The 17784-nt window shown below is 29.9% G+C and overlaps 1 protein-coding gene across 1 annotated transcript in view; it reads left to right on the forward strand.

Moving 5' to 3' along the window:
• Positions 1 to 6050: 6050 nt before the first annotated feature.
• Positions 6051 to 17784, forward strand: part of esn (espinas) — a 37906-nt gene continuing 26172 nt past the window's right edge. Inside the window, exons 1-2 of the mRNA XM_065512772.1 lie at positions 6051 to 6694; positions 17626 to 17739. Of these exons, the coding sequence (XP_065368844.1) occupies positions 6164 to 6694; positions 17626 to 17739 (645 nt within the window). The 5' untranslated portion in view covers positions 6051 to 6163. The remainder of the gene's footprint in view (positions 6695 to 17625; positions 17740 to 17784) is intronic.

The raw sequence follows: 17784 nt of genomic DNA on the forward strand, positions 1-17784 counted from the left end.
TTATACATTTAAAACATTGTCGAATAAAAAACCAAACTTAAATATTTAACATGCACAAATAAATGCACTACAAAATTAAAGTATTTCACAATTTCTTTAAGCAAATACATACAATTTAATGAAATTAATTTAAATGTTATATTTTTTTAAGTTTAAACATTACAGTTGACCTATTCATTGATTATGGTGATCCCAAACAATCTCTATTGTTGCAATATTATGAAACAACTTCTTTTTAAGTTCCAATAATCCCAAATTAACACAATTTGTTTTTAAAATATTTCTTATTCTTATTTATGTAAATGTGACATAAATAGCTTTAAAAAGACACAGATTAAATCTATGAATTTATCATTAGAGAAATATGAATTTTAAATTTAGTAGCAGTATACGATTCTATAAATTTTATAACACAATTTAACTTTAATTTACAGTATTATAAATTCGTTATAGACCGACAACATGTTTCTTTATAACATCTACGAGTTAGTTCACAAAACTGTCAAAATTACATAAAAGTCATAAAAAAAATATAAATAAGATTATGAATGTCGAAATCTAAAAACACAGGGGTATTTAACGCTTAAAAGGTATTTTGTGACAACCATTAAATGATTTGTCAATATTTTTTTGTATTTTGTATTTAATTTACAAACATGAGAATTACATGATTCGAGTCTTTTATTTTTCTATAAACAAAAATGCAGACACAAGAGACAGACAGACATCAAAATGAAAAGATAAGATTAATAAAATTCAGCAGCAATAATGGACAATAATGGACTGAATTGAATGTATGAATGAAAATGTAAAGGTGAACATGAAATTGTACAACATTTGTTTCATAGAAAGCGAAAGGCATTTGAACTCTGTTGACCAAAATCTGCTCGTATCTAAACACAGACACAATCAATTAAGAAACAATCGTTAAAGTTGAAAAGCCATTTAACTCGAACATGAAACCCAAAACTAATGAATGAACAATTTTATATGATTTTTAGAGTGACCATTTTAGTTTCTACTAAAACTAAAAAAATAAATTGACAAAATTTTATTAATCATAAAAAATGATTAATTAATTTAAAGTTACGAATTATTTTATAGCTGGTCTCTAAAGCATTAGTGTTATTAAAACAAAAAATTTCCCTGTTCATTAAAAAAATTATATTTCTTTATTAGAGAAAGTCGACAAGGAAAAGTTTTGTAAATTTTACAAGTGTTTAAGTTAATTAAACAAGAAATTACATACAGAGTGTGTTACAAATGTATGTATATTTAGTAGTTTCGTGTATTATACTTATGTGTTTATTTGTTTGTACATACAAAGTCATAAAATAGATTTGTACTCTAATGCCCAGCGGTCTAAATATGTAGATAGAAAAATACAAAGAAACATTTCAAATTGAATTCGAGCGACTGCTTTGCCTGTCTGCATTCAGAAGCGAAACTCACCTGAACTGTAAAATGAACATAAACAAATCATCATTTTATTAAAACCTCAAATAATGTTTTTTTATTTGTTGTAATTCGTGTGTTTATATTAATAAAGTAAAAAAAACGCAACTACAAATTGATAAAAAGCCATAAAAACCAGGCATGCGCAGAGTTTTTTTTAAAATTCAAATTTCAAACGAATAAGATTGTAACAAAATTGTATCTTTATTTGCATCTGTCGGTTAAGTATTTTTAAAATAGTGTCGAAAGTTAGTTTAAGGTAACTTTGTATGAAGAAGATATGACAACAAATTAAAATTAAGGTCCTTTTTAAGGATTCCTAATGAAATCTGAAATTGAACTGAAACACTGTAACTGTTTAAGTGTTGACTAGGGTATTCAATTAATTGGGTTTCTGGTTTAATCGGTTAGTTAAGATTAATTAATCGGGGTTTAGATTTAATCGGTTAATTTTAAATTATTCTATTTAGATTTTGAATACTTTCAATCATTTCTGATAAAATATTCGTATCAGTAATGTCTCCAATTTAGTCTATTTTCATTTCCTCCTCAGAAAAATACATGTAAATTAAATATGCCAGTTGTTATACTTACTAAACATGATTATTGGATGTTCGAAAAATATGTAATTTTACTTTGACATTTACAGTAGCGAGCATAAAAAATGCAACGCTATGCAATGTGATTTTCAACAGCACTGATTTTGCTCAAAAAGATATCCATACTCCTATTCCGTTATATAAATTTTTATATAATTAAGAATTGTGTTATGATTAGAGTTCCGAAATAATTTTGATGGCTAGTTTTGAATTGGATTTTATTGAAATAAAACTAAAATGTTAGACATTGAAGTAATCAAGGCTGTGTTACCTGATCCATCGAAGGTGACATAATATATTTGATACTACGAACACATGTGGACATTTATGACTATTGCAACCTACAAAAGATAATTTAATGATGCAATATAATAAGGAGAAACCAATTCAATAAACCATATATTATTTACAAAAATAAATTAAGCGCCTATGCTTTTCGAAGAGGTCCTTTATGCATAAAATGGTGCAGTCGTATGATATGGAAGGACAATTAACGAAATTTTAATTTTCGTGTCTGATAGTTTCGACCTGTTACTCAGACCGTCTGGTCACAGATATTCCATTACATATTAAATTAAACTAGCATAACCCGGTGCACTTCGCTACCCCTACCCTAGTAAAATTAAAAAAATATGAATGGAAATACGAAAATAACACATACAATAATTTAGAATCTCTCAATTATAGTTCACTTGATATTCGAAAATAACTAACTAATTTTGTGTGGAAGATACCACTCTACTGCTCCCATTTTTGAACCTTTTATGTAAATATCAATCTTTACTTTCCTTTATAAGGGAGAGGTAATTCCTACTAAGCCGATAATGCTTAGCTAAACTTCGAACAGGGAAAAGGAATAAATTCGTTTTTAGCTAACCTCCGTAGAATGGTAATAAATTGAATGATACAGAGTTTAAATACTTTTATAATTATAGTTTGTTCTCCAGATATTCAAAATTAATTGTGCCACAACTACTAATGCAATCCCGACTATTTTCATCCAATCTGTGTAAAATGGTAAGAGAGCTATGCGGACAAAGTTTGAAGAACCTTGTAATTATTACTTTGTATGGGACGTGACTCGCATCCTTTTCCGACCCCTCCCATTTTAGGTGCTATGCCCTCTAATCTAATTCCGTATACATTCAGCTAAACTCCGCACAGTAATAAGAAATTAATTCGCTAAAAGTTTAAACTGATTTTCATTTATAGTTCTACAGATATTCGAAATGAATTATATACTTTGTATAGGGTAAGCCACGCCCACTATTCCAATCCCGAACAATTTCAGCGAAACTATGCAAAATTATAAAGGAGCCATTTAGACTAAGTTTGAAGAATCTTGCAATTATAGTTAAAAAAATATTTAGAAATAACTATTTACTTTGTATGGGAGGCGACTCACCATTTATTCCGACCCGTCCCATTTTTTGATTAAACTTCATGCAGTGATAAGTAATAGATTCGTATGAAGTTTGAAAACCGTCACAATTATATTTCCGTCACAAACATATTAAAAAATAACTATTTACTCATGTACAATTACATATTTACCCCGCCACCCCACATATGCATAAACAGTTTTTAAAATATCCGCAAGATTTTAAATTGGTAAAGAAACAAATTTATAATTATCCTTACGTAAAAAAATATTGGACAAAATATCATACAATAATTGCCAATGATCAATAAGAATATAAAAACAGCAGATGTGAACAACTGGAACCTTTTTGAGCAAAATCAGTGCTGTTGAAAATCACATTGCATAGCGTTGCATTTTTTATGCTCGCTACTGTATATTTGAATTAAAACGGAATAATAAATACAAATAAATATGTTATAGTACAAAAAAAGGAATTTCGATTAATCGACACAAATTAATCAATTTATTTGTTATTTGAAAATTGGACATTTTTTAATTATTCGAACAGTTAACCGACTAAAATTAACCGGTTAACCGTAGACACTTTCCGGTGTACAAGAATGGTGACACCTAATGGGGTCTCAAAATTCTCATAAGGCAGATTTTTTGGAAAATTTAAATTTTCCATAATATCTTCTATACGTTTTTAAATGTTAAAATATCTATAAACCTTTGAAAATAAGATAAAATGTCCTACACTTTGATATATAATAGCCCAATTCACAATTGATGTCGTAGTGTTGTAGCGTTGTATGTCGTAATTTTTTATTAATATTTTGTTTTTGTTTCAAAAACTTTTGTTTGAAAAATATTTTTCACAAACAACTTACAACGCTACGACTTCGATTGTGAATTGGGCAAATATGTATAACTTATATTTTCCACATGGAAACAGTGCCATAGAAGTAGACAAACGAATAATAAACTGAATAGCAAATAACTTGAAGAGCAGGGCTATTAATTCTAGTTTGGGAATGGATGAAAGGTTGTATCGGAATGGCTTCAATTGCCATTAGATTTTGTTTTACCTTCGTTAGATTCCAATTAATTCAGTTAATTCGCCATTTTTTTTTTAATTTGAATTGGCAATGTTTTGCTTATTAAATCAAAAATTAAGTAAAGATGTTAATTAGAACCCAATAATATGAAACAAAATTCAATTCCACGGTAGGTGTTTTTTCCCCAAAAAATTTCGTTTTACTCTTTCGATCGGAATAGAATTCTGTGACAGCCCTTGAAATAATGAACTTGTTATTGGTATATTTGGGTTAAATGCTTTTTGTTGAACGAATCTTCTGCTTTACGCATCTTTTAGAGGAAGTCAAATTCAAAAAATCTCACATAATACTAAGGAAAATAATACCCGGGAATTCTTGCACAATTTCCCAGGATTTCGGGATTGAAAAATTTGCGGAATTCCCGTGAAAAACTCTAGCCGTCACATATATGGGGTATTCGAATAGTTGATTTCAATCGACAGTCGGATATCGTTATATCTATATTTAAGAATCAAAAATATATGTCAACCTCTATATTTAGGATTGTTATATATATAGAAGTTTACAAGGATATATAAAAAAACAACGAATCATTATTTTGTTAATTCGAGGTACAACATTCGATTCATCCTAAGAAAATTCTATGTAAAATTTATAGGTTATTATGATGTTTTCTCAACATCCAAATAACGAATACTAGCTTTGAAAGTTCTTTGCTTGCTGGAATTTGTATTTTTTACTCGCCTTATTAAAAACAATTCATAGAAAATTTCTTGAACAATTTTATTCTCCATACCATTAAACATATAACCAGCAGTATAGTGAGTGCACCACCCATTCTAAACTACTTTAGACTGATACCCTAAATCATGGTACATTGGAATGTTAGCTTCCATGAGTTTTACAAAGTGTAATCAAAAAACCATAAAACCAGAAATTTTCATTTGCATGATTATAGTTACCACCACATATTTACTACTTGCTATATGCGGTGGTACATGAAGATGTAAATGAAGAAAAAATTATACAAAAAAACAAAAAAGCAATAAGACGAAATCAACTGAAATCATATTTAAGTAATTAGTATGTTACACTTAAAAGAGCATGGAACTCAAATGTTTGGTAGATAAAGATAAAGACTCATTCTTGGAAGCTTAGCAAATGCGAAAATATTTTCCTTTTCGTTTATGCAACTGACACAAAATAAGCAGGATCGTTAAAATACAATTTACACAAAAACAAACGAACAACTTGATGCAGAGCAACAACAATTACAACAACTAAAAACTGAATTAAATTGATGTAATTTATTCCAACAACAGGGAACACAAAGTAAGAAAACAGCACCATGTAGTATATAGTTAGATCATACTCAGAGTCCGTAATCTCAGAGTCAGTGTCAGAGGAAGATTTAGTTAAATATGGGTTTAAGTTAGTGCAGGCTTGTTGAAATTTATGTGGGAAGTTTTAGTTTAAATCATTTTAATCTTGGGATTATGCCTCGTAAATGCTGATTTTATTTTAATTTTGTTCTTTCTCTCTCTGTCCTTTATTGCAGTGCATCAAACACATTAACAGCAACGGAATCGTGTGCCACAACAAACATACAGGCATCACCATCATCATCGACAGCACTAGGACCAGTCATAAATAAAAAAGCTCATCACGAGTTGTTGGCCGAGGTCATTATGCAACAGCCAAGTGATTATTATACACAAACGGAAAGTGAACTTTTACAATTGGAGGCAGCTGGAGTACATTTGCCAGCCTATCAATTACAAGCCGACTCCTTAGCACAGCTAACCCAGCAACAGCAAATACAGCAGCAGCATCACCTGCATCACCAGCATCCTTCGTCTTCGTCAAACAATAACGATCGTTCAACCCCAACATCATCTTCGAATGCCACACCTACACCCATTATCACAAGTCACATTGATCCAGCGTCAAGTAGCAGCAATGGTGGCAGCAGTCATACAGCCACATCAATACATTTTGTGACCGCACCACCACAAGCACAACGTCGCCACTGTCAGCCTCCCTCAAATCTACCGCTCAGTTCGATTACATCACCCCTGCGTGCCAATTACAAAACCACCGCGTATTTACACAGTCATCATCAGCAATTAGAATTTCAACGTAATTCACAGTCCGACGATGACAGTGGTTGTGCATTGGAAGAGTACACCTGGGTGCCACCGGGCCTAAGGCCAGATCAAGTAAGTCTTAGGCATTAAAGATGCAAATATTAAATAATTGAAAACACAAATGTTAATATTAAAGCGGCCTTAACATTATCTGAGTGAAATAGTTTATCAGCTGATTGAGAAAAGCTTAATAAATCTTGAATGAATATAATCTAATAAATTAGTTAGTTAATGTTTACTTGGATTATTTCTAAGTCTTTTTTATACAAAACTCAGCTTTAGAACGTCATGACGCTTCATCGAAGACCACAATTTGCCATAAACAGAAAAATAATATTTTAAAGCCCATGATAATGGTAAAAAATTAGTTTTTAATTTTTGTTTGTAAAATACACAGTGATTTTATGGATGACCACATTTATTTATAATTACAGCATCCAACAAGTACATATATACGAGTATTATTCATATCTTTATTCCATTCATTCGTTAATGATTTGATTGTGTAATTTAATTTTATAATGAAAATTTGTCAGCAGAATATTAATTCATATACGACTACTTCTCTATATTATACACTATAGTTATATGCAAATATGTTAGTATTTTCTAGAAGGTGTTTTTTGCAATAAAATATAAATTCAAAGTCAAATTATAAACTCATTAATTTATAATGTATGCGTACTTTTGAAAAATTTGATTTGATCCGTCAGTGGTACCACAAAATAGACTCATACCAAGATATCGTAATCTGCCCTCATCATCAAAAGGCTGCACTGATTCCTTAATTTCTTCGTTCTGACAACTTCTGCTGTGGATAACCCAAAACTTCTGTCGTTTTTCTAAGCACACAACAGTGTTTAGCAAGTAAACCTAAATATATTTGATCGAGTTTCTACCAATATATAATAAATTTCCTTATGTTCAGCAGACAAAATTCCCGTTCTGATCAAGTATTATCAAAGTTATGGTGTAGGTACCATATAATCTATTCGCTGTCATTTAGTACAGCCAAATTCCAGACCAAAATGCTCTAGGTTTATCATCGGGAGATATAAAATGTTTGCTGGCACAATGTAGTATTATTTAGCCCATGGTGTGGATGTGGTATAATTAGATTTTACACAGCATTATAATTGTTATATTGCGTGATTGACGACTTCAATATCGTTCGTCAAAATGCCAAATGGGAGAATCCATAGCAAAACGGACAGAAAACTATTTTCGGTGTTGTCATCTTTGATTAAAGAAATTTACCACACATTACGGTTCCAAAGAGTTTCTTAATTCAATGACTTTTTCATCGGAAACCCTTTCCATTTCAAAAATATCGCGATTTGAAAATTGAAAAATTTGTTAAAATCGCCTAAAATTATATATAATCGCATCCCACTAAGGGACTAAAAATATCTTAAAGGAATGGACCTAGGCTTTCTTTTGAGCAAAAAAAAAAAATTAAAAAAGGGCCCATATTGGAAAAAAATTTTGATTTTGCAAAAAAAAATTAAAAAATTGTATGTCTTGCGTTACAAAATATTTATTTTGATAGATATCCCACTCGCATCCCACTAAGGGACTAAAAATATCTTAAAGGAATGGACCTAAGCTTTCTTTTGACTACAAAAAAAAATTTAAAAAAAGGGCCCATTTGGAAAAAAAATCGTATTTGCAAAAAAAAAAGTCAAAAATTGTAAGTCTTGAGTTAAAAAATATTTATTTTGATAGATATCCCACTCGCATCCCACTAAGCGACCAAAAGGGTCTTCAAGGATAATATCTAAGCTTTTGTTTGACCTAAAAAAAAAGATTAAAAAAGGGTCCATTTTGAAAAAAAAAAGTCAACAAAGTTTTTGATTTTGCAAAAAAAGTCAAAAATTTTATGTTTTGAGTTACAAAATATTTATTTTGATAGATATCCCACTCGCATCCCACTAAGCGACCAAGTAGGTGTTCAAGGAAAATATCTAAACTTTATTTTAAGAAAAAAAAAAAAAAAAAAAAAAGGACCCATTTTAAAAAAAAGTCAAAAAAGTTTTTGATTTCGGAAAAAAAATATTAAAAATTTTTTATTTTTTTTTTTAAATATTTTTTTTCGAAAGATCGAAGAAATAGCTATCTATACTATTTGGGACACATTTTGCTAAGAACAATAGGTAATAAGTTACATGGATAAGAAAAAACCCCTGTTTGACCAAATTGTCAAAATTTTACCCCCTATAACTCAGAGAGTTCTCGACCGATGTTGTTGAAAAATTGTGTCTGAGTTACTATCCAATAGAGCTAACCTTGGTGCAAATTTCATCCCGATCGGAAGACATCGATTTCAAAAGTTGGTTCACTTGACATGAAATGCCCCATATACACATAATTAAACTACTCACAGACCAGTATAATTTTTGACTCCATTTTAAAGCCAAATATATTGTCCTTAAAATGATGTGAATAAAATTGTTTACTTATAAAAGGTTAAAGGTCAATTTTTGGAGTATATATTTCAATGTAAAAAATATCAAAGATCGCGGTGTTAAAAATGCAAAAAGTAAATGGAATGTGGATACCGAAACTCTCTACTACATTCTTGCAAAAAAATTTAGATGGAGACTCGATTGTTACATTTTTACATAGTGAAATATTATAACGATATTCCCTATATTTATGGAAATATTACTAACCCCCAGTAACACGAAGTCTGGTTATGTATTAACTAATGGTTAAACTGACAGTTTTTTTTTATTAGTTAGGCCATAACCAGGCTTCGTGTTAAGGGGGGTAAGTTAATTTTATCGTATGTGAAATTTAATTTACTAAATCGATTATCGTATCGAATTTAAAATTTGGTATTGATGATACCAACCAAAGCAAAGAAATTTAATAATAATAATAACGCTCTTCCGTAAAATTTGGTTTTTGTAACATACGATAATTTCGCGCAAATGGGTCTATATGTCACTCCCATTTTTAGCCAAGATGTGCACAATGATACCGAAGTAAATTCTGCGAAGTTTTACTGCTTTCATAGTTATAGTTCACCAGATATTCCATAATAACTATTTACTTTGTATGGGAAGTGCTACGCTCACTAGAAATATCAAAATATCCTATTTGTCCTTCCAGATATAGGGGAACATACAGAACAAATTTCAAGAGCATCGTTCTAGTAGTTTATTCTGCTATAACTCACAAACAAATAAACATACATTAAATTTGTTCTTATTAATATTAACTATTCCTATTTTATTTATGTTTTTGTTTTGTTAAAGTTTTATAAGTAGATTTTACACAATTAAAATAAATAAGTTATAATTTATTTTAATAAATTAAATAGGATACTAATTATAAACGAATTTGTTTGAATTTTTCTCTGATCATTTATTAGTGTCCCGTTTAGGAAATTACAAAAGGTGGCAAGTCTAATAATAGAACTAATAATAATCGCAAATTAAAGAAATTTAGAAATTGTTAATCTTTCACATGTTTGCAAATCGGAGATGTAAACTAAAGAGACGATAGGGCCGACATCGTTCCTGTAGAACTCGAAATAAATGGCCCGATCGATAAGACTCCAGTGATTAATGGAAACATTTTATTTGATATACCAGTCTATACCAGTATTCGAGTTTTAGTTATCTCAAATGCTCCAGGGGAAGCGATATGGAGGCTCAAAGTGGGGTACCTTCGACATTTACGGAAGGCCATTGATGAACAGGGAGAAGCGAATTGGACCAACACTGCTTCTTTTTGGTGTATTTGTTATTAAATTTAACACATTTTGTTCCACCCAATAGATAAGATTTTTTCCTGTTTAGGCTGCGAGATATAAAATACTTTACTAAAATCGGTATATATGGCATCAGTTTGCTTTCTTTGCTGAAATCCTTGGTTTACGTGTGTTGTAAGATGAAGGATATTCCTTGTAATAAAATAACCTTTCCTAAATCCATGTTGACATTATGACAGAATAGACGATTATTGATGGTACATGTTTAATGTAGGTGTTGAACAAAATTAGGAATGGTTGAGGGGTATCCGAGTATGTACCAAAAGTATTTATAGACGGCAATACTGAGTATTAATATTTGTCAAAACCTCTAGTATCGTAATACAATTTCATCGTCTAAACAAAATTTGTATTTGATTTTCAAAAACTACGAATGATTTTTTTTTATTTACTATCGATATTCAAAATTTGTTTAAAACAATTCAAAAACTTTGTATTTTCATATCGACGGATATGAACATACAGATAATTATTTTTACCCGAATAAGTATCTTCTTCTATTTTTTTAATCCTAAAATTATTTAAAAGTGAAAAACAACAGTATTTGAACTTAATTTTTTTTTCAAACAAAATGTTTTTTTTTACTCATTTTAATATTTACATCGAAGACAAAATGGTTTATCTACCGTAAAAATGGGAATAATGGGTTTTATTGTATAATTTATATTTTAGGGAATTAGTAGAAGCCTATCAGTAATTTTGTAGAAGATCGATTTGTTAAATACTCAGTAGTTAGGAAATGAAACAGTTTTTTGCTTCTCCTGAACAATTAGGGTTTTGCAGATAAACCATTTTGGATAAATGCCGTCGATATGTATCGGGTAGGTATTTTTAAATACAAATAAGGCAAATAATAATTGTAAAGAAAATATAAAATAAAAATAAAGTTTTTAGAAAAATATCAATCAACAAAGAAGTAAATATTTGTAATACTATCGTGTAAAAAATAAATGCTTTCAATAGTAATTTAAATTTGATAAGTGTTAATACTCAGTATTGCCGTCTATAAATACTAGGGTATTCAATTAATCGGGTTTCTGGTTTAATCGGTTAATCGAGCAAATAATTAATCGAGGTTTAGATTTATTCGGTTAATAATCGGTTAATTTAAAATTATTACCCGATTACCTGAATAATTTCTATTTTAAAGTGAAAATACAACAACGAATTTTGTGTACAAAAATATAAAAAACAGCAAATAAGGTATTTGAGATCATTTTTGTAAACATATCGCCTATTTGCTGCAATAACCTCATAACTCAAAATCCGTGTTTTATGAACTGAGTAATACAAAATATGCGCTGTTCTATAATCTTTCATATAGTTTCATAAATTTTCAAAAAAGTCAATTATTTTTTGTGTGAGTATTTTTTATTGTTGTAAACATCAAAATTAATATTCATGTTTTCTCGTATATTTGATAAGTAAAAATTTGGGTTAAATACAGATTAGAAAGATATTAACATCTAATGTTTATTTTTTTGAAATCGCATGATTTGTTGAAAATTTATTTAAGAAATAGTAAAATGTCATAAAATATTCAAAGACGTTTTCCTCGAAACGACTTTTTTGAATTATGAAGTTGTTGCAGCAGTTTTTAAAGTTTTACTGAGATCTTCTAAATAATCTTTTATAAAAAGAATATAATTTAAACGATTTTTTCTTTAGATTTAATAAAACTTTTCTTGGAAAAAACTCTTGCTGATCTTTTTATAAAAGATTGTTGGATAAATCGAAAGCATGATAAAGAATATTTCTTTTTGGATTGTTTTAGATTTTGATTAATTTAATAATTTCGTTTAGTTATGATAAAAGACTCATAAATACAAACAAAGTTTCAAATACATGTAAATTAAATATGTCATTTTTTATTGGATGTTCAGAAAATATCTAATTTTAATTTGAAATTTGTATTTGAATTGATACGGAAAAATAAATACAAAAAAAATTTTTAAAGTGCAAAAAAAAGGAATTTCGGTTCACAAATTAATCGGTTTATTTGTTATTTGAAAATCGGCTATTTCAAATTATTCGAACAGTTAACCGTCTAAAATTAATCGGTTAACCGATTAACGGTTAATCGATTGAATACCATAATAAATACCTTAGAAACAAATTAATAGTAAAGTGGTAAAAGTGAAAATTTCAATATGTATCGTATAGAATTTCCACACAATTTTTGAAATCCAATCAGCAATAAAATATTAAATTTGAAATTACTCACTTACATATGCACCAATGTAAGTATGTAATTTCAAATTTCCAAAGGTTGCACATGACTACCCTCCACATTCCTATAACATTCCGCAACTATGCTGATAAAAAAAATCGTACTGCATGAAAAAAAAAAACAACTGCTATTAGCTAAATATTGTCGTAATTATCATCAACAACATCTCAGCCACTGTCAACAGTCTTTCATATTCAAATACACACACACCTGTAAATCAGCCATTCATTCATCAACAAAATTAAGCTTAGCGATGACTTCGAACGCGTTTGACCATAAATTGAAAGTTTTACTTGAGTGAACATTCAATTCTAATATTGGCTTGAATATAGTAGCCAGTCACCATTACGCAGTTGAAATATTTTCTTTCTCAAATATTTTTTTTTTTGTAATTTTTGGTCAAACTACTGTCTTAAATAACTTTTCGTAGCTTATCGCTTCCAATGTTCCCTGACGACCAGTAACAGCAACGACAAAAAAAAACAGCGTTCAGTAAGTGCCGTATGTACTGTATCCGTTCATCCATGTCTAACCATTCATCCAATCATTCCGCCAAGCAGCCACATCTAACGCCATCGTCAACCACCAAACACCTGTCTTTTTTTTATTCCTTAATGGAAATTCAAACTATTTGATTTTGCTGTTGTTGTTGTGTTTGTTTCTTTATGGCTGATTTGTTTCAATGGACGTGTAAAAATCTGTGTTCATTAGAGACAAATTAAAATTGTAACTATTTAGTGTTCATGTTTTTTGTTCAATGTTTAAATATACAAAAAACAACATTAAATAACTGATTAAAAAAAAATAAAACAAAATACTTGAATCTTTTTCAGCTACACATTTCGCAGATTTTTTAAATCTCCTAAGATGGATTTGGTATCATACAATTAATTTATGATTGTTTCACTTGGCGAAAGCATAGTTAATTGCATTTTTTACTTAAAAAGGCCATTTTAAATCGATAATTGATGTTGATTATTGGTGAAAACTTGATTGTAATTACATAATTTCCAAGTTTTATTGTAATTCGCAGTTGGTTTGAAAAATGTACATAATTATATAAGATTGGGTGGTACATACTTACATGTTTTACCAAAAATTTAGGAATAATTTGAGTTTATTCGATTATCTATAAGTTTATGGTTAGATGATTTACTTACTGCCCGTAAGCAAGACCACATCAATCGATGAGATCGATGAACTAGATTAAGCCTTCATATAAGCTAGTGCTCACACCAAATTTGGTAATTGTTGAACGAAGTCCAAGTCTGCTTGCATGCTTACCGATCATCCAATGAACCGTTTGCTCTTTCACATCGTATAAAGATGCATACGTACAGTGAGCCTCAAAAGTGAGGAAATTTAAAAGTTTCGGTTTGTTGGAGATCAAGTTGAATAATAGATTCGGTTCTGAATATGATTTTTATAATCTTAAAAAAATCAAAAAAATCACAAAACTCACTTCTGTGGCTGTGGGTATTTGAAAATTAAAATTTCAAAATTGTACCTTGTCCAGTATTTTAAAAATAATATTATTTTTTCTTCGTTTGTGTTCCGATTTCAAAAAATTACATATATATAGAATCTTCTCGTCGAGTACTACAGTAGCTATCAATTATCTCTTATAGCGTAAGAGATATTGGCATTTGAATAATAAATTTTTAACATTTTTACCCACCCTACTCCAGTTTTTTGATGACCGCGGTTTCAAATATTTTCCGATTTTCTCTATTTTTAATTTATAGGACTAACAAGAAATGTATATATAACATAAAGAAAAAATTAATGACTGAGTCCAAAGTTATGCTTAAATTTCAAAAATTTAAAAAAGGCGATTTTTCGTTATTTTTTTGGGAAAAAGGTGCTTTTATTCTTTTTAAGTTATCTAAAAAAATTTCTAAGAAGATGCATAAAGAATATATAGCTACGAGATGTTATATGTAGTACTCGACGAGAAGATTCTATATATATGTAATTTTTTTGAAATCGGAACACAAACGAAGAAATATTATTATTTTTAAAATTGAACATACCCGAGGTCTCCTAGCAAAAGAGGTCTTGAGCTCCAAATCTTCTCGTAAAAAACCGGAAGATCGATTTTGATTTTAGAACCATGGTTTCTTCTGAAAAAGTTCATAGAATTTTCCGTAGATTACGAATTTGCTATACGCTTTACCACGTTTTTTAGGCCCGAACAAATTGACCCACCCTACTGTATATACTTTATTGGACATTTTATGTTTTCTACACATATGTGACGGTTAACCGGTTTAACCGGTTTTTTCGATGTCGGTTTTTTAAAAAGGGCAATTTTCGGTTAACCGACAAACCGGTTTTTTTAAAAGTCGGTTTTTTATAAACACTAGATGGGACAGATTTTATTATTTATAAAGACTTACATTAGAATATGATACAATCGCTATTAGACAATTCGTCTGGGATCTGGTGAACAAATTGACAGTCTCATGGCATTAAGTATATATACATATGTATAGATATCTGCGTTGAGCAAAAAGAAGTATCCCATAACAATTATCGTTTAATACTTTTTCGCACATAAATTAAGTTTTATAATAATGTAATTACAATTAAGATTTGAAGTGATATTTTCTCTAGTAAAATATACTTTTATTTTCCCCAACTTTTCATAAAATTTAATTGGAAAAACCCAGCAATTTTTCATTGTAAATAATTGTGGCATGTATAGATTAGCGGGCGGATAAAAATTTACTTAAATACCCTTAAAAATTTCAAATATTTATGGTCGTGTTTAATCACCAGACCCACCCATTTTCCACATTTACGATAGATAGATGGATGAATGCATGTTGTCCTCGTATGTATGTAAGCTGTAACTCTGTATATTGGAAGCTTGTAAACAGCTCATGTTGTTCAAATATTTTATTACAACAAAATTTCATATGAGACTGAGTGTGTACGAACGAGCGTTTTCATTATATCTGCCATATGACCAAAAAATAATAGATACAGCAACAACAAAAAGGAAAACAGTTTCTAACATTTAATAGCAAGTGCAATTAATAATGTGAGACCGACTCCCTCTATGGAAACTAAAAATGAACTCGTTCATGCAACAGCCAACAATAACTAATGGCCCCTCTCACTCTCTTTCCTTAACTTTAGTTGTATTTAGTTGACCAGACCAAGGCACTTGTAATAAATTTCCAATACAACACAATCTGGTATTTAGATGGGAATAGATTTTTTTTATGTTTTTGGTAAATAAATCCAAAATTGTATGGTCAAGTCACCATAAATGGACGACAAATGAACGTATGTTGGTTCAATCGAATGAGAGAGTAGTATACGGGATTGTCGGAGCAGTTATATGTGTGTTGTGAACTAATTGAACCCCACTCTGTACAAAATTGATGCACACAGCATGGGATCTACACGATACAAGCGACATCAGTTGTACTTGCAAATGGTGCCAGTGGCAACTAGTAAAAGGAATCTGGCTGCGTCATACGGGATGAATAGCATGGAAAAAAATGCTCATACAACTAATGCCGCAGGGCACTTTATAGTGTAACAATCTAACGGCAATTGTGGCTAGTGTTAGAGTGTGCGTCTATTGGATTTTCTGTGTGATAGTGCAGATTTATGACGATGGCCAGTGATGCCAACTATTTAAGATCAAAACGTTTCGTGCAATGTTGTTTTCATATGAGATCTGTTGTTAAAAGTATGAAAATATTTGTAAACAAATTAAAATTGGAAACTAAATTTTCTTCTAATTTGATTGTCTTCAACTTATTTAATAAAAGTTTTGAGTATATGGCAACTAGTTCCAATCTTGACAGGCCTAAAGGAGGGCGTTAAATATAAAATTGCATATATCTCATCTATATAATTTAAGAGAAATACAAGCGTCACACAGTGGGGGATCTGAAAAAAAAGTGGAAATAAATCTGTAACTTCTAAACGAATAACAAAAAAGATACTTCAAGAAAATCGGGAAAGAATTGGATCCGTTATTAGCAAAATGGCAGACCAAGGTAGGCAAAAAAAATAAAATTTTACTTTTCAAATGAGAATAACTCGTAAACTATAAGAGATAATATATGGCTAAAGCAATGTTTGTAGATCTCGTCTAGTACATTCCATATATATAAAAATCTTTCAAATCGGATCGCAAACAAAAATTTGGCATCATTTTTAATTTTTGATATACCCGAGGCGCCCCACTTTGGGGCATTGTGGCGCGGCCCCCCCCTTGGTTGTTTAAGCCCAAATTCAAAACTTAAACTTATCGACACCTCCTCTATAGCCATGGCAAATTTTATTAAAATCGGGCTATTCGTTTAGAAGTTACAGATTTATTTCCACTTTTTTTTTCAGATCCCCCACTGTGCGTCACCAGTTTTTCAGCGTCTGATAAACTCATAAGATAAACTATGATATTTGAACAAAATTAGATTAAAAAGACATTAAATTGAAACGCCTAGCGCTTTTTTGTTTTTCAAAAAGCGCTAAATTGGCAAAGTTAGTAGCGGTAACGAATGAAGCAGCCATTTGGTTGCAACAATATATATTTTGTGTGTGTGTATGGTTGCTACAAATGATGCATGGCACATCATTACTTTTAATCGAAATTGACCAAATTGTCATGATGATGGTGAGAGTGAAAGTAATTTTTGTGATTAATATCACACAGACGGTTTGAGAATAGTTTATTAACAAAATAACACACACACAGAGTCATCATAAATGGCTTTATTTGTATCTATGTGCCTGTGTTCAGTAATGTCTATATGGATGTGTGCGATAACAAATAAATTGATAAATTGCCAATTTACATTGATTTGGGAAAAAGCTTCATAATAGAAAATGGCCATAATGCATTAAATATGAATATATTTATTATATGGTATGCGAGAGTACCCATAAATAAAACTAAAGGAAATTTAATAATATGTAATTGAATTGATTGAATTTTGAATTAATTACGACCATTTTTATTTTCAATTTCAGGTACGTTTATATTTTTCTCAACTGCCTGACGATAAGGTGCCGTATGTTAATAGTCCAGGAGAGAAATATCGTATTAAACAATTGTTGAATCAACTGCCGCCACAAGATAATGAAGTAAGTACAAGTTGTGAATACATTTTATAAATACAAAGTAAATAT

The sequence above is a fragment of the Calliphora vicina genome, chromosome 5 (assembly GCF_958450345.1).
Source record: "Calliphora vicina chromosome 5, idCalVici1.1, whole genome shotgun sequence".
Lineage (NCBI taxonomy): Eukaryota > Metazoa > Arthropoda > Insecta > Diptera > Calliphoridae > Calliphora > Calliphora vicina.